Genomic DNA, 23,402 nt, shown 5'->3' on the forward strand with positions numbered 1-23,402 from the left:
TGAGTCCAGGTTTCTGTTCCTGGTGAATTTGTTTTAGGGCTGAACTTCCTCAGGCACCTTCTTGGATCAGCTGGGGAGCCAGTTTAGATTTATTTTCATGAACCTTTCGGTCCGATTGTGAGGGTTACACACGAGTACTGCACACGATGTGGAAAACACTACAGGGTGGAAACAATAATGCTTGTCGCTGACTGACACCATCAACCCGCAACTAGCCACTGTTAACACTTTGGTGCATCTCCTGCCAGGCTTCACAGACGGATATCTTTTTTTCCCGGTTAGGGGTGGGGAAGGCAGTAGAGGGAGAAAAATCACACTGTACATACTATTTTGTAATCTGTTCTTTTCATATAGTGAGAACACTTCATGCACACTTTCCCACATCACAGAATTCTCCTCTCCTGGGAGTTTTTGCAGCTGCCAAGCATTGCATGAATTGACCTGCCAAATGCTAATGAATCACATACTGCTGCTCATTTAGTTTCATTCCACTACTTTAAAAAAAGGAAACAAAGCCATTTATTAGGGACTTTCTAGTGGTCCAGTAGTTAAGACTCCAGCTTCCATTGCAGCGGGTGCAGGCTCTCAATCCCTGGTCGGGGAACTAAGATCCCACATGCATTTTGGTATGCACCCTCCCCCCTCAAAAAAAAAAAAAAACCCTGATAAATTTCTAAAAGTTGATACCTTCTTTTATCATTTTTGATACATTTTGCCACACCAAGCTACAAACTTGCCCATCAGTTTCTGAACCCAATGGTGGATCACCTGTTTAGTGTCCCTGCATCTTAGTCACTGTAAGGCTCTATCTCAGGGAAAATCTGTCCAGCAAGACAGCATAGTGTTGCTGTTTTAATTTGCATCTCTTTGAGCACTAATGAGGTTCAATATTTTTTCCATGTGTGCACTGGTTATTTGAAATTGCACTTTTCCAAAATGCCCATTCATGTCATCTATTCACTCTGCCCTTGGGGTTTTATCCTCTTATTTGTTCACAAGAGCTCTTTACATATTAAGAATATTAACTTATTTTGGCAACTGCTACCAGACACTCCTTGAGGCAAACAAAGCAACCAACATTTTCCACAGTTTGGCTTTGGCCTTTTAATTTTGCGTGTGTGTTTTTTAACACATAAGTTTATGGCCAAATCAATCAGTGCTGTTTTCTTCAGATTCTGGTGTTGAGTGGATGTATAAAAAGGCCCTTGTCACTGTAAAAGCTGGTAAATATTCACCTGCATTTAAACTGTGTTCTCTTAACAGTTTAATTCTTTACCCTGAAATAGTATATTTAATAGAGCCAGATTTTTTTTTTTTTCAAAAATGATGTGGGCCTGACCTGACCATTTTTATGTGGATTTCCATCTATCCCAGGGTCATCTGTGAAACAGCCTGTCCTCTTCCCTCTGTTGGTTTAGTCGCTGAGTCATGTCTGACTCTTGTGACCCCATGGATACCTGGCCAGGCTCCTCTGTCCATGGGATTTTCCAGGCAAGAATACTAGAGTGGGTTGCCATTTCCTTCTCCAGGGGATCTTCCAGACCCAGGAATTGAACCTGGGTCTCCTGCATTGCCAGTGGATTCTTTACCAACTGAGCTGCAAGGGAAGCCCCTCTTCCCTCTAAATAGAAAAAAATTTTAACACAGTCTACATGTCGGTGTGATGTTGGTTCTGGCATCTTTCTACCTGTAGACTCTTGTGTCAGACTCACACTGTTTAAATTACTGCTGTTTTATAATTTATTGTTCTATCTAGTAGGAGATGCTCCTCCTTCATTTTCTTTCTTTCTTTTTGTTTTACATTTGTTCCTCCAGGTAAACAGAAGACTATTTTGTTAAGTTCCAAAAATATAAATTCTACAAGGTTGGGAATGACATTAAATATAGAGATTAATTTATGGAGGATGGACATTTTTACAATATCATGTCAAAACATCTTCCTGGGAATTCCCTGGTAGTACAGTGGTTATGACGCAGCTCTCTACCTGACAGGGCTCCAGGTTCGATTCCTGGGCAAGGAACTAAGATTCTGTAAGTCACGTGACAAAAAAAATATATCTTCCCATTTGTTTATGTTGTTTTTCTCTTTTTTTGATGTCCCCCAATAATATTCACATTAAACAATTTCTAGAGTCTTTTCAAGTCCCTTGAGCCCAGAGTTATACATGTGTCTCAGTTGCTCAGTCGTATCTGGGTCTTATGACCCCAGGGACTGTAGCCCGCCAGACCTCTCTGTCCATGGGATTTCCCAGGCAAGAACACTGGAATGGGTTGCCATTTCCTTCTCCAGGGGATCTTCTTTACCACTGAGCCACCTGGGAAGCCCTCACATATCTACTATTTAATGCCCTCAACTTGATGGTCAGATAAAGCAAGATTTGGAAGGGTGAAATAAAGCCACTGATTATCTCAGGTCTGCCTTCCTTTCGGGGAGGTACAGTAAAAAAGCATAGCTTTATTCATTTACCAGGCAAGGGGGGACATAGCGTGCTCCTGCCCCAAAAACTGGGTCCCCCTTAGATCTCCATTCTTCGGTGAGAGGTGTCAGGCAACCCCAAGCAGCTGCTCAGGTTTCTGAGGCTGGCTCCCAGAAGGGGGCTCCCCCCTGCCATAGGCCCCGCCCTCTCAACAATGATAAGAACTTGGTTGCTTTAAGGTCAGAGATGGACTAATGGGATAAACTCAGACTCAAGGTCACTTGTAACTCATAACACCTGATGTATAGAACACCACGCGGTTGAGGGCAAGTCATGTCTTTCTTTAAAAAAAGGGGACAGGGTCACATTTTTACAATATTGAAATGTTTAGGCTCCAGTAGCCTCAACTGACAGTTAAAAAAAAAAAGCTAAACAAATTTACAGAGTAAAGAGTGTTGGAAAAATCAGGCACGCTTTCATTAATTTCTTAAATTATGCAGGAGAACACGCAGCCACAGAGGCCCTGGATTCTAGAACTAATGAAGCAAAAGTGAAAAAAAAAAAATAGAAACCAAGATTTTTAACAGCCTTTTGCTCCCTCAAGTCCTTGTTATAGCCAGCCAAGTGTTGGCTGCAGCTCTTAAAAAAAGCAAACACCTACTTATGTGTGCACCCTACAGGAACCAGGAGGTGTGGAGTCTGAAACCCGCCCCTTCAACTTACGGTTCTGAAAGCCGAACCCAAATGTTCTGAACTTTGGCTACTTTCAGACCCCTTCATTTTTACCGTATCTGGAAGGGAGGGAGCTGGAGCCCACTGACCACTTCTTCTAGGACTGGGGCGGGTAATTCTGTTTCAAATCCCGGTTTTGAAGCTGAAAGGAGGGTGGAACTCCGCCTTCGCTCAGCACCGAGAAAGACCTCCGCTTTTAATATTGCATTACTGAGCAATCATTATAATCTCACCCATAAATTTGCAGCTGATATCAGTATGTGGTCCAAAGCTTTTAGAACTATTCAGGGAAACAGCTCTCGCCGACTGGAGAAAGCGGGCCTTCCAATTACACAGGGAAAGTGCAGCAAAGTGAGGAACATCTTTCTAATTAGCTGGCCTCGCTCGTGCGTCATCCTGGTGCGGAGTGACATTTAAGGAGGGAGAAGGCGGGGCCGGAGGGGGGGGTGCTCGAAGCGAATCCCAGGCCACCTTGGCTCTCCGGGTCTACGCTTCCAGACTCAGGGAGATGGTCCAATCACCCAAGGTGCAAAGAAACGAGGTCCCTGGGGGACACACCTCCTTCCCCTTCCCCATCATCCTTACATCTCAGCATTCAGATCTCAGCCTGCACGCTGCTTCCTCAGAAAGGCCTTCTCTGACGAGCCAGTCTTAAGGAGTCACCCAGTCACTCTATCACATCATGTGTTGACCTCTTAAGGTGGCACCCACACCCCGCTAGTCCCATCCTCAGCTCGCCTGGGAAGGAAGGCTACAATGACCCAGGCCTCTACATCAGGGAGTGTGGCTCGTGGAGCATCCTCGAGATGGAAGCCCCAGGCTTCGTGCCTGGAAAAGACCTTTCCCAGCGCTCTTCCCCGCTCGCTGCTTTTTAAAGCCGCACATTCATGCAGCTGTGCCAGGTCTTAGCTGCTGCATGGAAGTCTTCCATCTTTGTTGCAGCACGTGGGGCCTTCAGTTGCGGCACATGGCGATTTTACTTGTGGCACGTGAACCCTCAGGATGTGTTATGTGGCATCTAGTTCCCTGACCAGGGGTCAAACTCAGGGGTGTGGGGGGAGCGCAGAGTCTTAGCCACTGGACCACCAGGGAAGTCCCCCAGAGCTCCTCCCTTTGTAGAGGTTATTTGCAACTGCCCGGTGGCAAACGGAGCACACTTTCGAGGGGAAACAGCAATTCTGGTTGATAGCAAGCTACTGGCCGCAAATTCTGGCAAAGCAGGAAGTCATCCATCAGTCAGCAGCATCCGCACCCCGCCGTGATGGGATGCTGGTGAGCTGCGTCGTGAGGGTCGTGGGTCTGACTTCCAGGAGTGGCTGGATGCCGAGGTAGCAGTCAGTCCCTAATTAGAATACGTTATCCGTCTTCCTGACACTTCAGTGAAATGTCTATTCTGCTGCTCCGGAGCCGCAGCTTTGTTCCAAGCAGGCTAATTGATATTCCGAGGCCTTCGCTCGCCATACCCCCGTGGCTCGCTTCTGTTTTATCACACATCAAAAAGGCCGTATGCTCAGGGCACTCCTGCTCCGGCACAGAGCTGGAGGTCTGCACAGCTGCGTGGGGTTCGGTATCAGAGGAGGGACAAGCACCGAGCAGATGTCACAGATGGAAAAAAAAAAAAAAGGGAAAGCAAAGCAGCCCGCCAGCCCAGGGAATGTGGCGGGGGGCCCCCGCAGAGCGCGGCCCACTCTGTGTGAACACTGGCCTCTCCTGCCCTCCTGACTATTATTAAAGTGCAATTAGCAACTTCACACCACAGGACTCTTGCCCTCTGAGCCCTTGGCCTGTTTGATGCGGTGCTTTTGTCTCCTCCTCTCTTCTCCAAAGACCAGAGTAGGGGCGCTCCCCTGGGTTCTCCGGAGGACACCCTGATTCCTGCTCCCAGCTCTGACTGCAGGCTCTGGAGGCTCTATCCTAGGGGTTCCCTGGAGCCGGAGGCCAATTTGTCAAGTCCCAGGGAGGCAATCTGAGGCTGAAGGTTTGTGTCTGATCAATCAGATCACTCAGCTCAAAGTCTGAATCGGGGACATGTTACAAGATGCCTTGTAGGCCTGCCACCTCCCTCACTTTTTTCTGGTGAAATATTGTACAGTTTCCCCACTGTCTAGAAGAGGGCGGAAAGGAGATTTTGATCAGCCAGAAAAGAAATGCATATTAAAAGATCCAGTTTGGGAAACTGATGTGTTTCAAGACAACTGGTGAGAAAGATGAGAGTATTTTGATGGTTACAAAAAAGTTGACATGACGTTGAGCCAGTATTGGTTCCTCTGGTTCAGACAGAAACATGCCAATCTTAGCCTGCCATGGCATCTTAGGACGGCTTCCATATTCAACTCATCTGAGAGATGACTAGCGGGAAGTTCGACTTTGAAGTTTAATCTCAAACAATAGGCAACGCCTGCCGGTGCCCCTGACTGGCACACCCTGCAGCGAGCGGGCTGCTCTGGAACTCGCCTGCTCACTGGCTTGGCAGCCCCACGAGGCTCTGCCCAGCCGTCTTCAGTGCCTGTGTTCAGACAGGCTGAGGCGTGTGGGAGAGGTGTTTCCAAGTAACCGACGGAGCCGGGTTCCACCTATCTTGGCAAATCAGTGACACATGTCTGATGGTTTTCTAAACAAACACGAATCTGGGAAAATCCATACTCCTGGGTCCCGCTGGTTAAAAGCCACTGATCTCCAGGGTGTCGAAATTCGGTAAAACACAGATGTGAATGCTTAAGAGGTTTTTGTTGTTGTTGTTGTTCAGTCGCTAAGCCGTTTCTGACTCTGCAACCCCGTGGACTGCAGCACGCGAGGCTCCTCTGTTCTCCACTGTCTGCTGGAGTTTGCTCAGATACATGTCCACTGAGTCAATAATGCTATCTAACCATCTCAGCCTCTGTCGTCCCCTTCTCCTTTTGCCTACAGTCTTTCCCAGCATCAGGGTCTTTTCCAATGAGTCAGTTCTTCATGTCAGGTGGCCAAAGTCAGCTTCAGCTTCAGCATCAGTCCTTCCAAAGAATATTCAGGGCTGATTTCCTTTAGGATGGACTGGTTTGATCTCCCTGCTGTCCAAGGGGCTCTCAAGAGTCTTCTCCAGGGGTTTGGTTTTTTTTGTTGTTGTTGTTCCCAAATAGCTAAAAAATGTTTTAAAATCAAATTCACATAAAAACGGACCAGTTCCACCGCAGCTCCTCACCTGGGAGGATGCTGAGATGACCCACTGCAGAGAAACTTGCTTTGCTGAATCACGTTTAGTTTCCGGGTTCAGACACAGTGGGCAGTGGTTGAAAGCACAAAAAGTGGCTACCTCGACACCGTCCAGTTAACGGGTCTGTTCCTTCCAAACCCTTTAGAGCCTGCCTGTGGTGTAGACTCGTCTCTTCAGAAATAAGATGAGCCCATCAGGATGTCAGTTTACTGTGGTGCTGAAGAGCAGAGCCTCGGGAATCAGCCTCTACCACTGCTAGCCATAACTTTCAACACCTCTGGGCCTTGCTCTCCTTCTCTGCAAAATGGGGACACTAACAACGATCTACCCCATAGCTGCCGGGATGACTAAATGAGGAGTACAGCCAGACAAACAATGAGAAAACAAGCACGGTGCCTGGCGATGAAGAAACAGCCCAGGCTGCTAACTGGTTTTACTACTGTCATTATAATTCTGACCAAGACGAATTCTGTTCTTTCCCTCTACCCCCTTTCAAGAAGGCATCCCACTTAGGACTGTAGAAATTAATATAAAGAATTCATTTAAAAAGACAGTCTCAGGGATTTCCCTGGTGGTCCAGTGGTTAAGAATCCGCCTTGCAATGCGGGGGATTCACGTTTGATCCCTGGGCCAGGAGCAAGGATCCCACACTCCGCTGGGCAAGTAAGCCCGCATGCACCGCAGCTAGAGAAAGCCTGTCTGCCACAACAGAGACCCGCAGAGCCAAAATAATAAAGTAAAATAAATGAAAAGGCAATCTCTTGGAAAGAGCACTAACTGGCGTTCTGGATATGAACTGAGAAAAGCTTTCTAATTAACGAAGACTTGGGAAAAACACATTTCGCTGAAAGTGAGGGAGTCTAGTGGACTGTGGCCTAGTGCAGACCCGCTCCCGGTGATCTGTTTGCCAGAGACTGACTGGGGGCCGCCCAGGGGAGCTTGCACCCCTGAAATCACAGTCAGGAGCCAACATGTGGGAAACAAGCCTGAAGGCCCCTTCATTCTCCTGTCCATCCATCCATTCACCCACTAGCACATTTATCCATGCTGTGTGCAGAACACTGTGTTTTCATACCAAAAAGTTCAGAAGCCCTTGGTTGGAGGGCTTATCCGCTAGGCAGCCCTGGGGGTGATCGGTCACTCGTTCATTCAACTACCTACCCCCAAATCTGGCTGACCCAACTCTGGTCACATAGGGCTCTTTTCTAATTGGTTGTGGACTGTGCAAGGCACTGAATATCACCTATAAAATAAGAGGATTGGAAGAGGTAACTTCTAGCAAAGACAATTATGGTTTAACAAAGACATTTTGAGAGTAAACAGCCCGCTGTTCATAATTACGCAGGGAAAAAGGCATCAACCAGGAAGAGGGACTGTCCTGCCTCTGAGGGTCTTTGCACATGAAAACATCATAATTTACTTGCAACCCTGCAGACTGATTCTCCTATGAAATTCTGCCAGCTCCCCAAAATCATGAAAAGAAGAGGGAAACCCCCACCAGGCAGTGGGGGCAGAGCTTGGTGGGGGTTTACATTTACCAGGTCTGATCAACACCTGAAATGACTCCTCTCCCAGGGCATTCCAAAGGGCACCCTGAAGGTCGAGTGCTGGGTCCAAGCTGGGTGTGCGTGTCTGCCTAGAGTCCTGGCTTCGTTCTCAGGAGTTGCAAGCCCAGACTCCACTGACCCCAGGTGGCTCCTTGGACCTCATCTCTCCTTCTCCATTCCAAATCCACTGATGCAGGCGCGGCTCTGAGCCAAGCAGCCAGCCCCTTGATTTCCACTTCCTCCTCGAGCTGCAGCTCCCTCCCCCTTGTCCTGGGACCCCCACACCCACCCTTGGGGCAGGGAAAGCACTGGCCACGGGCTCTAAGCCTGTAGCCTTGTGATCATGAATTACCCAAAACCTGAGTCTCAGTATCCTCGACTGCAAAATGGGGGCAGTCAGACCCTCTAAGAAAAAGTCCCTGCAGTGACTGCGTCGGATTATTAATGAGAAGCGGGATGACCAGCACCCGACCCGGAGCAGGCGACTTTGTCCCCGCTAAGAACAACCTGTGGTGCAGGATCATGGGCGTTTCCACAAAACAGAGAGGCCGAGTCTCCACGCAGCTGATTACAAGGCTGCCGCTTCAGGCCCGGAGAGGCGGGCAGGACTCTGGCTGACGCTCAGGGCCCACCTCCACCAGGAGCAGCTGTCCCCTCACCCCCTACCTCGGTGGGGGCGGCGCCATGGGTCACTTTCCTCTGTCCCGCGGTCCCTGGCATGTCCGCGTCCCTTCCTTCAGCAGCTCGGGCTCTTCCCAGCCTCCGGCACCCAGCAAGCTTCTCAGGCCCCAGGACGAGGGGGAGAGAGCGCCAGCTCCACAGGAGGGGTGGGAGTTGAGGGGCTGGATGCCTGGCTCTGAGCCACGCCTGGATCAGTGGATTTGGAAAGGAGAGAGAGAGAGGCGAGGTCTAAGGAGTCACCTGGGCTCCGTGGACGCCGGGCCCTGCCGCCTCTCACTCCCTCCGTCCCAGTCGGCACCTTCTTCCTCGGGCTCAGTGCCCTGGGACATTCACTCTCAACCCACGAGGAAGCCCAGACCACTTTCCACCCTTTCTAAGCTCATCTCAACTCAGGCCCGTGGTCTGCTGCCAGAGACTAGACCCTAGGGTGCTGCTCCAGGAAAAACCCAACCTGACCAAGTGTCGGAAGGAGAATGCGACGGGGCCTACTCCGGAGAACGAGACTTCATCAGTTGAGAGCCTAGTGAATTCCACACAGCCTCAACAAGTCAAAAGCACACTGAAAAACATATGCACATATGCTCTGGTATTCTAACCAATATGTTTATTTATAATTAACATTATAAGTGTGTCCTGTGCTGGGCTCAGTCGTGTTGGACTCTTTGAGACTCATTGGACTGTAGTCCGCCAGGTTCCTCTGTCTGTGGGACTTTTCAGGCAAGAACACTGGAGTGGTTGTCAGTAGTATGTATAATTCAAATTGGAGGTAGTTAATATGTTACAGATTATAGCTAAAAATCAATCATTTTAGTTTCTGCAATTCTTAAAACATGCTCTGAATGACAATGTTGAGCCAGCTGGGACCCCGGACCCGCACTTACCAGCCATAACAATTGATCTGCAAAGCTGCTGACATTATCAGCATCATCGCCCTGGGGTTCAGGGTGAGGTGCCGTGACGGGCGGGAACTGCCGGCCCGAGGTCTGGCTGATGGTAGGTACGGACGGACGACGGCAGCTGGCGCCGTTCCCAGCCTCGGGCACATGCCATGCTTTTCTGGGTTGACCCCTGACCGGAAAACTAAGTCACACCAAGAGCCTGGCACTGGGGAACTGAGGGTGCCCTTTGGCGCCGCCCTCCTGTGGGCCGTTTCCAGCTCTTGGGTGGGGCAGGCCCCCTGCTGCAGCCTCTGGATCCATCATCCAGCCAAGGGCGACATGGCTGGTGGGCCCAAGTCCAGTCCTGTCTCCAGTACCACTGGGCCTCTCCAGCGCTCTCTGGGGCTAGAACATTGGGCTCTGCCCCGCACTGCAGTCATCTCTTCTTCCTCCCTGACGGCAGCGAGAGGGGTCCTGAGAGCGTCAGGACGTGCTGCCCACACAGCACCCGGACACTGCTGCTCAGCGTGCAGACAGGGGGGCCACATGTGCCACCAACAAGCCTGACGTCACACCACAAAGGGCCCAGAAACACCCACAAGCAAGGGACCCACGAGGGGATCCTCACCGGGCTCCACCCGCACCCACCCCGGCCCCCAGAGCCCTGCTGCACAGCGCTGCACGCCAGAAGTTTTCCGAGTGGAGTTCAGACCCGCCCTCGGAGGCCCCGCCATCCTGGCTGCGTGTGGATAAGAGGAACACACAGCCCTGGGCCTCAGCAAAGCTGTGGATCAATAAACCCGCACTCCTCAGAGGCTGCGGGTGACATCTACCAACGCGTGAGCATCAGAACAACGCCAGGAAAATTCTGCATTCCCTCTGTCGGAGGACAGGAACCCGGTAATTAATGCCAGCCCAATGACACCGCCAGGAGAAATAAAACAAACAGCGGGTGGTTCTGCAGACCAGAATCGGGCTCCTCCGCTCCAACAGCATTTCAACCATAAAATACGGACTCCCGTTATGGGCAGGGAAGCATAAATCTGAGAGCAAAGAGGAAAAAATAAACAAGACTCTAGAAACCTGCGAAGTAAATTTTAAACTTTTGGTTCCACAGTCAAAAGTATGCAGGACTTCCCTGGTGGTCCGGTGGTTAAGACTTCGCCTTCCAATGCAGGCAACATGAGTTCCATCGCCGGAGGGGGAAGCTAAGATACCACACGCCTCTCGGCCAGAAAACCAAAACATAAAACAGAAGCAACACTACAACAAATTCAGTAAAGACTTTTAAAATGGTCCACATCAAATTAAAAAAAAAAAACCTTTAAAAAAAGTATGCTCCAGCATCACTTCCTTTCTCATGAAATAACTGAATGTCTCCAGTATATTGAATGAGATTAAAAAGAAGAATCTGCCTACAATGCAGGAGACTCCGGTTTGATTCCTGGGTCGGGAAGATCCCTGGAGAAAGCATAGGCTACCCACTCCAGTATACTTGGGCTTCCCTTGTGGCTCAGCTGGTAAAGAATCCGCCTGCAACGTGGGAAACCTGGGTTCAATCCCTAGGTTGGGAAGATCCCCTGGATAAAGGAAAGGCTACCCACTCCAGTATTCTGGCCTGGAGAATTCCATGGACTGTATAGTCCATGGGGTCACAAAGAGTCGGTCACAACTGAGCGACTTTCACTTTCAAAAAGAAGTTAACCTGTGAACGCAAAGGCTCGCTTGCCATTTTCTGTAAAGGAAAGGTCTCCACCTGGCATTGGTCACTGGGGGTGGGGGACGACCCCCCTTCCAGTCTGCCTTGGGGATTTTCTCCAAGCAGGGGGTGTGGTCAGAGGTTTGCCTTCGGCGACGTCACTCCAGTTTAAGGAGGGAGATGACGTGGAGCAGACACTGAACTTGCAGGACATCTGTCTGGAAGAGCGAGCGGTTTCTCCTCCAGGCAACACACGTGTCTTTCCTTTACATCAGCAGCGGGTTTGGGTGCTGCAGCTTCCTGCTCTGCACAGCAGGAGGAATCAGTGCTAAAGGCCTGCCTGCACCGCTAGTGCCGGCCCGTGAAAGCGGGCACCGGTTCCTTCATTCTGTTGTCCCCCACAGGACCAAGGATGCTCCCTGCCGCACAGTAGTGCCCAGGAGTCTTGGGTGTAGAAACCTCACAGGACGGTGGTCCAGATCGCACAAGTGTGGCGGTGACTCCCTCAGCGTGTGCAGGGAAAGGCTGGTGAACCGCGAATGTACCTTCCTCCTGATGGACCCACTGTGGCCCCAGCACCCACGCAGGGCTTGGTTCTGGCCTTCGTTTGCCTCCTTCCCGATCTTCGCCACCATCCCAGAGGCCGACGAGTCCTGAGGCACGGTGGCATTTTCTGAACTCGCTGAAGTCGGGGCCTGGCTATTGAAGTCTGGCCTGTCCCATTGAACAAACCACAGTCCTGGGGGGACAGGTTCTGCTTTTTGGGCCTTTGCTTTTGGTGGGGGCATTGGGAAGACTTCCTGACCCAGGGCTGGGGATGAGGAGATGATGGTTAGAACTCAGCACCCTGAACGCAGGCCTCTGCTTGGCCACCCTGGGGGAGGGGTGCGGGGAAACACAGATACAACAGGTGAGTCTGTGCTATCAGGGTGGGCTATCCACTCGGTGGGCGGGACTCCGAGCACCCTGGTTTGGGAAACGGAAAGGAGAGGTGCTGTGACATGGAGCACGACTGTGGAGGGCGCTGGCTGCCACGGGAGCCCCCAGCATGCTGACCCCTGCCTCACTCCCACTAAAGGCTGCTGCCCAGCCCGGCCCAGCCTGCAGGGGCTTCTGGCCTGACGCCTGGCAAGAAGCAACCCTAACCTCCGGAGCCCTGGAACTCCAGCCCACGTGGCAGGTCAGAGGAGGGAAAAAAAGCCGCGGCATGTGGACAGAAGCCAGGGCGGGGAGGCTCCAGCTGGCTCTGAGATGTCGCTGTTTGACCCCCAGGCCCTACAATTACTGTTAGCTCTCATCCTCATAGGTGCAGGACGCTGCAGAACTCATCGGAACAACAATTCTGGGATCACGCTGCGGGCTCACTGATGGGTTGGAGCCCACAGGACCCGGAGAGCAGAGGCCCCACCCTAGCGCCCAGGGAGACCGCGGAGGAGGCAGCTTCCTGCTGCTCTTGTCCATTCACCTCACCAGGAAAGCAGGTAACCCTGCCTCATGGGCCTTGGGCCAGGCTCGGGGCTGTACACTGGGCTGCACCCCCCAGAGCCCTCTCGGCCTACCTGCAGCCCCAGGGCGCCCACATCCAGCCAGGCGGGGCCTGAGCAGATGCCCCCCGCCAGGTCCTGCTGCCACCCCCAGCCCAGGTATGCGAGGGCCAGCAGAGGTGGACATGAGCCATCTGCGGAGGCCTCTGCCTTTTCAGGGTGATGAAACACCCACTGTCTGATGAGCCTTTACAATCGGTCACACCCGTTCCCTCCCCACAGCTGGGGAGGCGGCTGACCCTACATGCAAAGATTTCTTCTTTCCCTCCTGGACCAGATACGTCCAGACAGTCACATTCCGACTCGGTCTGGTCCTGGGGACACGGACATGCCTTTGTCAAAGAGCCAGCACAAGCTCACTGAGTCCTGGGCTACAGCCTGGCCTGGCAGCCAGGAGAAGGGCAGTCACACCTATCCTGGCCTGGCAGCCAGGAGAGGGCGGTCACACCTATCCTGGCCCACGGGTCCCTGATCTAGGCTAAGCCCTTCCCCCATCTGGGCCTCAGTTTCCCCTTTCAGAAAAGGTTTTAGGCACGAATATTTTCAAGAAATTTGTTTTTAAGAAAGTTGGTGAGACAAACTGAAATTCATCCACCAGGCACAGAGACTTCTATGAAACGCTGTTATTTACTATTTCAAAATCAAGTGTCTGAGTGGTCTGTCCTTGTCACAGTCGATTAGAGACAAGGAGGACACAGGGAGCCTCAGCACAGGATGCCAAGCCCCAAGCGAAGGCAGGTTCCCAAACACTGGAACCCCGGTCCTGGTGGTGCACTGGCTGAGCCTGGTCAAGCTAGAGAAGACCACACCAAACATGAGCCTTGAAAGCGCTGATAATGGAAAATAATCTCCAGACGTAATCATCTATTCCTACCGACAAAACTAGAACATTCACATTCCACAGAGCAGGCTTGATGGATTTTAAACACCTTCCCCTCCTTGGGCCAACAGCAAGTTGGGAACAGATTTCATGGAATTATGTGAATGGCATTCCCTTGTTCATTCATTTCATAGATATTTCCTGAGTCTGTACCCAGGTACCATGGGAGTTGCTGTGGGATTCTGTGATGACTGGCACAGATGGGACCTTGCCTTCACAGAGCTCACAGAGAAGAGAAGGGTGCTGTGGGCTCATGCAACAGTCTGCCTGAACAAGGGACTCTGCCCGGAGACTAAGAATCAAGAAGCAGCTGGCCAGCCACGAGGCAGGAGCGGTGGGCTGTCTCAATGAAGAGAACGTGGTGTGCTCGTTTTCTGTTGCTCTGTAACAAATGACCACAACCGTAGGCTTAAAACCGCACATCCACCCCATGGTGTCCATGGATGTGGAGTCCGAGCACTGCTGAGCTGGGCTCTCTGCTGGCCTCTTGGCCATCGAAGTGTCAGGGGACTGCACTTGCATCTGGAGGCCAAACTGGGGAAGAATTGCTTCCAGATCCAACTGTGTCCAAGCTCAGGCTGTGGAAGAACTTCCTTCCATGCTGCTCTGTGACTGAGGGCTCTAGTTCCTTGCTGGCTGGAGGCGGGGGCCTGCCATTGGGTCCTCCAGGAGGCCCCCACAGGCTTCTTCAACACAGTGGCCAGCCAGAGACGCTTTCTCTCTCATCTGCTAAGGTGAAGTCTTAGATAATGCAATGCAACCACACCAGAGGCTTCCCTGGTTGCTCTGTGGTGAAGAACCCGCCTGCCAATATAGGAGACTGGGCTCGATCCCGGGGTCAGGAAGAGCCCCTGGAGAAGGGAATGGCCACCGACTCCAGTATTCTTGCCTGGAGAATTTCATGGACAGAGGAGCCTGGTGGGCTATAGTCCATGGAGTTGCAAGAGTCAGACACGACTGAGCAATTAACACATATACACACAGTCCAGCAATCCCACTCTGGGCATATATTCATGCGCCCCAATGTTCATTGCAGCACTGTTCACAATAGCTAAGACACGGAAGCAGCCGAAATGTCCATCAACGGAGGAATGGACAAAGATGTGATGTGCAGCCATAAAAAAGAATAAAATAACGCCACTTGCAGCAACATGGACGGACCTAGAGAGTATGTGAAGTAAGTCAGAAAGAGCAAGACAAATACTGTATGAAATCACTCACAGATGGAATCTGATTTTTAAAAATCATACAAATGGACTAATTCACAAAACAGAAACAGACTTACAGATATCAAAAGCAAACTTCCGGTCACCAAAGAGGAGATGTGGGGGGAGGATGAATCAGGAGGCTGGGATGGACACAAACACGCTGCTGCACACAGGACAGACAACCAACAAGGACCTACTGTGTCGCACAGGGAGCTCTGCTCAGTGCTCTGTGATAACCCATAGGAGAAAAGAGTCTAAAAAAGAATTAACAAACATATATGTGTAACTGAATCACTTTGCTGTACATCTGAAACTAACACAACATTGGAACTCAACTATGCTCCAGTTAAAAAATGAAAAAACAAATTGGTACCATAACTCAAAAAAAAAATAAATAAATAAAGACAAATACTTCTCTAAGTATAAAATAATCTTCTGAAGAACATGCTCTCCAGAGAATATCAACATCTCTCCAGGAGGGGAGCCAGGTGGCTGCGGGACAGGAGTTTGAGGAAGACTGGGAACATTTTGAATTTTGAACCGTGTGAACAATCTGCCTTACAAATAGCTGTGAAAAGAAGGGAAACAAAAAGCAAAGGAGAAAAGGAAAGATATACCCATTTGAATGCAGAGTTCCAAAGAATAGCAAGGAGGGATAAGAAAGCCTTCCTCAGCGATCAGTGCAAAGAAATAGAGGAAAACAATAGAATGGGAAAGACTAAAGATCCTTCAAGAAAATTAGAGATACCAACGGAACATTTCATGAAAAGATGGGCTCAATAAAGGACAGAAATGGTATGGACCTAACAGAAGCAGAAGATATTAAGAAGAGGTGGCAAGAATACACAGAAGAACTGTACAAAAAAGATCTTCACGACCAAGATAATCACAATGGTGTGATCACTCACCTAGAGCCAGACATCCTGGAATGTGAAGTCCAGTGGGCCTTAGGAAGCATCACTATGAACAAAGCTAGTGGAGGTGATGAATTCCATGGAGCTATTTCAAATCCTGAAGGATGATGCTGTGAAAGTGCTACACTCAATATGCCAGCAAATTTGGAAAATTCAGCAGTGACCACAGGACTGGAAAAGGTCAGTTTTCATTCCAATCCCAAAGAAAGGCAATGCCAAAGAATGCTCAAACTACCGCACAATTGCACTCATCTCACATGCTAGTAAAGTAATGCTCAAAATTCTCCAAGCCAGGCTTCAGCAATGCATGAACCATGAACTTCCAGATGTTCAAGCTGGTTTTAGAAAAGGCAGAGGAACCAGAGACCAAATTGCCAACATCCGCTGGATCATCGAAAAAGGAAGACAGTTCCAGAAAAACATCTATGCCAAAGCCTTTGACTGTGTGGATCACAATAAACTGTGGAAAATTCTGAAAGAGATGGGAATACCAGACCACCTGACCTGCCTCTTGAGAAACCTGTAAGCAGGTCAGGAAGCAACAGTTAGAACTGGACATGGAACAACAGACTGGTTCCAAATAGGAAAAGGAGTATGTCAAGGCTGTATATTGTCACCCTGCCAATTTAACTTATACGCAGAGTACATCATGAGAAACGCTGGACTGGAAGAAGCACAAGCTGGAATCAAGATTGCTGGGAGAAATATCAATAACCTCAGATATGCAGATGACACCACCCTTATGGCAGAAAGTGAAGAAGAACTAAAGAGAAAGAGCCTCTTGATGAAAGTGAAAGAGGAGTGTGAAAAAGTTGGCTTTAGCTCAACATTCAGAAAGCTAAGATCATGGCATCTGGTCCCATCACTTCATGGGAAATAGATGGGGAAACAGTGTCAGACTTTATTTTTCTGGGCTCCAAAATCACTGCAGATGGTGATTGCAGCCATGAAATTAAAAGACGCTTACTCCTTGGAAGGAAAGTTATGACCAACCTAGACAGCATATTCAAAAGCAGAGACATTACTTTGCCAACAAAGGTCCTGTCTAGTCAAGGCTATGGTTTTTCCAGTGGTCATATATGGATGTGAAACTTGTACTATAAAGAAAGCTGAGCACCAAAGAATTGATGCTTTGAACTGTGGTGTTGGAGAAGATTCTTGAGAGTCCCTTGGACTGCAAGGAGATCCAACAAGTCCATCCTAAAGGAGATCAGTCCTGAGTGTTGGGAGGACCGATGTTGAAGCTGAAACTCCAATACTTTGGCTACCTGATGTGAAGAACTGACTCATTTGAAAAGACCCTGATGCTGGGAAAGATTGAGGGCAGGAGGAGAAGGGGATGACGGAGCATGAGATGGTTGGATGGCACCACTGACTCGATGGACATGGGTTTGGGTGGACTCTGGGAGTTGGTGATGGACAGACAGGCCTAGCGTGCTGTGGTTCATGGGGTTGCAAAGAGTCGGACACAACTAAGTGACTGAACTGAACTGAACATTCTGCAGTGAAGAAATAAATTCATTCATTTTTGAAAAGCAAGCCCTCCAGAAACAATATGAAGAAAGGATTAGGAAGAAACCCTGGTCACTGTGGGAGACAGATTAGGGGCCAAAGAGGGAAAGGGTTTCTTAGTAATCCAAAGAACAGTGGAGGCCTGGTGGCCCAGTGGCTAAGACTCTGGGCTCCCAATGCAGGGGGCCTGGGTTCCATCCCTGGTCAGGGAACTAGTTTCCACTTGCTGGAACTAAGAGTGGGCACAATCAAAGACAAAACACATTAAAACAACAACAGCGGAGGTGACTATGGAGGTGACGGTGAGGTGTGGAATCTCTCTGGTGTTGAGCCTCTGCCAGGCTTCGTGAACCCCCTGCCTCACTTCTTGGCTCCCCTGGCCCTACAGACACGGTCTCAAGCACCAGGCACTCTTGGACTCCAAGAACTCGGCTGCCCCTAAAGGAAAGGCAATGGGTCCCTGACATGTAGCGCCCACCTGCTTTCGATAATCCCGATACAAAGCACTAATTTCTCTTTTTTTAATATATTTGGTGGTCACTTCAAAGAGCATTACATTAGACCAAAAAAAAAAAAAAGGGAAAAAGGCAACATTAACAGAGAACCCTGGCGGGTTGTGATTGCATCTTTTTCCCTGAACACTGCTCCCTGCCTCCTCTCTGTGCTCTGAATTACCCATCCAGTCCCTGCGTAGCTAAATAATAATAATTACCATACAAATGAATATGCATATAAGCAAGAAAGCCTGTTTATTTTGGATGAGGGTTTCTTTTGTTTCTCAACAAACAGAGCACATAATTAGGCGCCTTACCTCTTCCTCTTGAAATTCTGTCTCCACTGGGAAGAGATGAAAAAGGTACTGGATGCCCCTGGAAGCTCAGAAGAAATTTTAAAACAAATTAAAGGAGATATTTCTTTACTTGGCAGGTAACAATGGCCTGGACATGATCGGAATCAGAGTGTCAGGCTAGAAGGAGCTCTAGAGCGCAAGTCTGAGCCCAGTGGAGACACAGAGGCGGACGGAGGTGAGGTACTCGCTGGAGAGACACAGCCGAGTGATGATCAGACAAGAACAGAGGGGCCAAAAACATCTTGGTTCAGGGGCTGACTGTGGGGACGCTGGGCAAGACCCTGAAAGCCTTAAGATGCTGCATCCCTAAAACATGGACGATGACAGCCCCGCCTCTACTGGGCTGCTGCACAGATTAAACAAGGTCATGAACACGGCCCTCAGTCCTAGACCCCAGTCAGCGGTCACTATCAACAGTGTAATAAGCACAGCCTGTCTGCACTGTGTCCTCACGGTGAGGCGCAGGGGACCAGGCGCCAGACCAGCCTCCCAAGCCTTTGTTTGGAGTCCAGACAACAACGGCCACCATTACCAAAACAGCAATGATAATGATAATTATCTTCCACTATTATATCTTTTTGCCTTTTCATACTGTTCGTGGGGTTCTCGCTGCAACAACTGGACTGATTTGCCATTCCCTCCTCCAGTGGGCCACTTTTTTCAGAACTCTTCAGTATGACCTGTCTGTCCCGGGTAGCCCTGCACGGCGTGGCTCAGAGATTCACTGAGTTACACAAGCCTCTTTGCCACGACAATGCTGTGATCCTGAATATTCATTTGAGGGACTGAGGCGGAAGCTGCAGGTCCAATACTTTGGCCACCTGATGCAAAGAGCTGACTCCCTGGAAAAGAGCCTGATGCTGGGAAAGGTTGAGGGCAGGAGGAGAAGGGCCAACAGAGGATGAGATGGGTGGATGGCATCACCGACTCGATGGACATGAATCTGAGCAAACTCCGGGAGACACTGAAGGAACAGGGAAGCCTGGCGTGCTGCAGTCCATGGGGTCGCAAAGAGTGGGACAAGACTTAGTGAGTGAACAACAAGAACGATAATTAATAAGACAAATAGTTTTAATTCAACCAAGTGTTCAACATAATGCACAATAGAGTCGTATAGTACAACATAAATAGTAGTAGTATCACTTATGATATGATTAATTAATAATAGTCATAAGTGTTCTGACCACTTTGATAACGATGTAGCTGCTGGGGAGGACTTGAGATGCCTGGTCTCATGCTTTGTCCACGCTGCAGCTGTGCAGCCAGGCTTGCATAAGCTCAAGAAAGGCTTATAGGAGTTAAATGTATGTTTAGAGACTATTCTAGATCACCAAGGGCAAGTGGGATGCCCAGCTAAAATCACAGAGTGCCATCGTGTTTTCCCCAGAAACAATGACTCGGTAACTTACAGAGATGAAAAAAGCTTTACACAGACAATCATATGATTGTCTGGCTCCCGTGTCTGGACTGTGGCTGGATCTTTGTGTCACGGGTTCCAGGGGGTTTAACTCACCAGTGAGACTCACCCAACCATCCAACCTCCCGATTCCACGCCTCTGAAGTCTAGGCTGAACGCTTACACCCTGGAAACAGTCACTTAGATAAGTAACTTTCACAAATTAAGACTTTTGAATGTTTTGAGGTTGGGAAGGCTGGCCTCTCTGGGGGTCACTCGGCGTCCAGATCCCCGGCCTTCCGGTCAGTCGGTTCAAGGTCGTCGACAGCATGACAGTGGCTGCTCCCTCTCTTTCCTTCCTCCCAGCACGCCTCCCCCCGCCCTTGGCCTTCTGCACAGCTCAGGGGTCTGGGCTGGGGAGGGTCCCCCAGGGGCCTCCCTCCCTTCTCCTAGACACACCTCTCTTCTGGGTGTCTGCTGGGCCCTCTTTCCGGAAGCGTGTCCTCCCAGGCGCCCATCTCTAGCTAACATCCAACCTCACGGCTCGTCTGCTTTGTCATCTGTCTCCCCACAGCTAGAGTCTGTGCTCCTTGAGGGCAGGCCTTTCACTCTTTGGCTCACAGTCTTGGCATTTGGTGCACACGGGAATAAGTGGATGAACAAACAAGTGCCCGTAGGAAACTCCGGCACCAACCACGGAGCCACGTCCACCGGGACTTCAGTTCAGCAGGGGTGTAGCTGTGGCTCCCGAGCAAGTCCCAGGAACTGGGGCAGGAACTGAAGGCGTGCTCCCCGCCCATGTGTTCATGGCCACAGCCAGTCAGGCAGATATTCTGCTGCCAGGGGCTTTTGGCACGTGGAATCTGCTGATCGGCCACGCTGTGTCCAGATGTGCTTTTATTTTATTTGTTTTGGTCATGGTGCATGGTATATAGGCTCCTAGTTCCCTGACCAGGTGTCGAATTCAAGCATCCTGGAATGCTTTCATACATTGGAAGCGTGGAGACTTAACCACTGGGCCACCAGGACAGCCCCCCAGCTAGGCTTTTAAATAGCCCTCATGGATGTAAATTGGTGCAGCCACTGTGGAAAACAATATGGAGGCTTCTCAAAAAACTAAAACTAGAAGTACTAAGTGACCCAGTATTTCCACTCCTGGATATGCATCCAAAAAACCCCCAAACACTAATTTGAAAAGATGCATACACCCCAAAGCTGATAGCAGCATTATTTACAATTGCAAAGACAGGTAAACAACCTAAGTGTCCCTCCACAGATGAGTGGATAAAGAAGATACGGTGCGTGTATGCAATGGAATATCACTGCAGCCATGCTGCAGAGAGAAATCTGCAGCAACATGAATGACTTGGAGGGCATTATGCTAAGTGAAATAAGTCAGACAGAGAAAGACAAATTCTGTATCATATCACTTACGCTGCTGCTGCTGCTAAGTCGCTTCCGTCATGTCCGACTCTGTGCGACCCCACAGACGGGGCCCACCAGGCTCCCCAGTCCCTGGGATTCTCCAGGCAAGAACACTGGAGTGGGTTGCCATTTCCTTCTCCAATGCATGAAAGTGAAAAGTGAAAGTGAAATCGCTCAGTCGTGTCCGACTCTTAGCGACCCCATGGACTGCAGCCTACCAGGCTCCTCCATCCATGGGATTTTCTAGGCAAGAGCATTGGAGTGGGGTGCCACCACCTTCTCCGTGATACCACTTATATGTGGACTCTAAAAAAATGTAACAAACTAGTGAACGTAACGATGAAGAAACTGAGAACAAACTAGTGGTTACCACTGGGAAGAGAGGAGGGGAGAGGGACAAGACAGGGTAGGGGATAAGGAGGCACAAACAATCATTTATAAAATAAGCTACACAAGATACATTGTACAGCATAGTCAGTCAGTCAGTCAGTCAGTCAGTTCAGTCGCTCAGTCGTGTCCGACTCTGCAACCCCATGAACTGCAGCACGCCAGGCCTCCCTGTCCATCACCAACTCCCAGAGTTCCTCAAACTCACATCCATTGAGTCGGTGATGCCATCCAACCATCTCACCCTCTGTCATCCCCTTCTCCTCCTGCCCTCAATCTTTCAGGGTCTTTTCAAATGAGTCAACTCTTCGCATCAGGTGGCCAAAGTATTGGAGTTTCAGCTTCAACATCAGTCCTTCCAATGAACACCCAGGACTGATCTCCTTTAGGATGGACTGGTTGGATCTCCTTGCAGTCCAAGGGACTCTCAAGAGTCTTCTCCAACACCACAGTTCAAAAGCATCAATTCTTCAGCATTCAGCTTTCTTTATAGTCCAACTCTCACATTCATACATGACCACTGGAAAAACCATAGCCTTGACTAGACGGACTTTGTTGGCAAAAATGTCTCTGATTTTTAATATGCTACCTAGGTTGGTCATAACTTTCCTTCCAAGGAGTAAGCATCTTTTAATTTCATGGCTGCAATCACCATCTGCAGTGATTTTGGAGCCCAGAAAAATAAAGTCTGACACTGTTTCCACTGTTTCCCCATCTATTTCCCATGACCTGATGGGACCAAATGCCATGATCTTAGTTTTCTGAATGTTGGGCTTTAAGCCAACTTTTTCACACTCCTCTTTCACTTTCATCAAGAGGCTTTTTAGTTCTTCACTTTCTGCCACAAGGGTGGTGTCATCTGCATATCTAAGGTTATTGATATTTCTCCTAGCAATCTTGATTCCAGTTTGTGCTTCTTCCAGCCCAGTGTTTCTCATGATGTACTCTGCATATAAGTTAAATAAGCAGAGTGACAATATACAGCCTTGACATACTCCTTTTCCTATTTGGAACCAGTCTGTTGTTCCATGTCCAGTTCTAACTGTTGCTTCCTGACCTGCATACAGGTTTCTCAAGAGGCAGGTCAGATGGTCTGGTATTCCCGTCTCTTTCAGAATTTTCCACAGTTTATTATGATCCACACAGTCAAAGGCTTTGGCATAGTCAATAAGGTAGAAATAGATGTTTTTCTGGAACTGTCTTGCTTTTTTGATGATCCAGTGGATGTTGGCAATTTGATCTCTGGTTCCTCTGCCTTTTCTAAAACTCCCCTGGGCCTGTGTTTGTGGCCCCATCACAAGCCTTCTCAGTCAAACTTGCTTTGGTCACGTGAGACTCTGTCTCCAGTGACAGGTGGTGAGCCCAGGGGACCACCAAGCTCATGGGGGACTGAGGAGGAAGATGTGCTGGGGAAGGGGGTAGGGTCCCAGCGGGAAGGACAATGCAATCTCTGTGGTGGGCGCTCAACTAGAGTGGGTGGAATCAAGCCGGGGGACTTGGGAGCTGGGTCACAGCGAGGGAACTTGGTTACCATGAAAGTCTGTGGTTAAGTGGCCTTTCTCCTAATATTGCTGGAAGGTGGAAGTTTGCTTTTTACTTAGAACTGAAGAGACAGAGCAGAAGTGTTTTTATCATCATGTTAAAGTACCAGTTAGGACACGGATTGGCAAACTACAGCCTGCTGCCTGTTTTTATAAATAAAGTTTTATTGGAACAAACCATACCCTTTCATTTGTATATCATATATGGCTGCTTTCACATGACATCAGAGTTGAGTAATTGCAACAGAGACTATATGGTCTGCAAAGGCTAAAATATTTACTTATCTGGCCTGTGTCTTCCCCCTGATGTAGACTGGCCTCCGAGCTCTGGGCACCTGCCTATTCCTGGGCGGTGGAAGACCACCCACTCACAGGGAACAGTTTGAAGTCAGAGGAAATCCGCCTGTTCAGACCAGACTTTGAAACTCAAACTGCAGGTAACTTGCGGCTGTCTCGTGATTTAGACCCACAAGGCCGAGGACCATGCAGAGCAAGGCCGTGAAACTGCCACTCCTTCACCAGTGCCCCGGGAGGAGCCCAGTGTCTTAGCAGACGTGGGCCGCCACTCCTTCAGCAGTGCCCGGGAGGAGCCCAGTGTCTT

At 49.5% G+C, this 23,402-nt stretch overlaps 1 protein-coding gene across 7 annotated transcripts in view; it reads right to left on the reverse strand.

Annotated features, from left to right (window-relative positions):
* AK8 (adenylate kinase 8) overlaps window positions 1-23,402 on the reverse strand; it is a 136,415-nt gene that overhangs the window by 85,606 nt on the left and 27,407 nt on the right. Inside the window, exon 1 of one of the 7 annotated variants that reach the window (XM_059891500.1) lies at window positions 8,553-8,748. The exons of the other annotated variants lie outside the window; for them this stretch is intronic. Coding sequence (XP_059747483.1) covers window positions 8,553-8,606 — 54 coding nt within the window. The 5' untranslated portion in view covers window positions 8,607-8,748. Of the gene's footprint in view, window positions 1-8,552; window positions 8,749-23,402 lie in introns of those variants that run through there. 7 annotated transcript variants of the gene reach the window in all.

The sequence above is a fragment of the Bos taurus genome, chromosome 11 (assembly GCF_002263795.3).
Source record: "Bos taurus isolate L1 Dominette 01449 registration number 42190680 breed Hereford chromosome 11, ARS-UCD2.0, whole genome shotgun sequence".
Classification (NCBI taxonomy): domain Eukaryota; kingdom Metazoa; phylum Chordata; class Mammalia; order Artiodactyla; family Bovidae; genus Bos; species Bos taurus.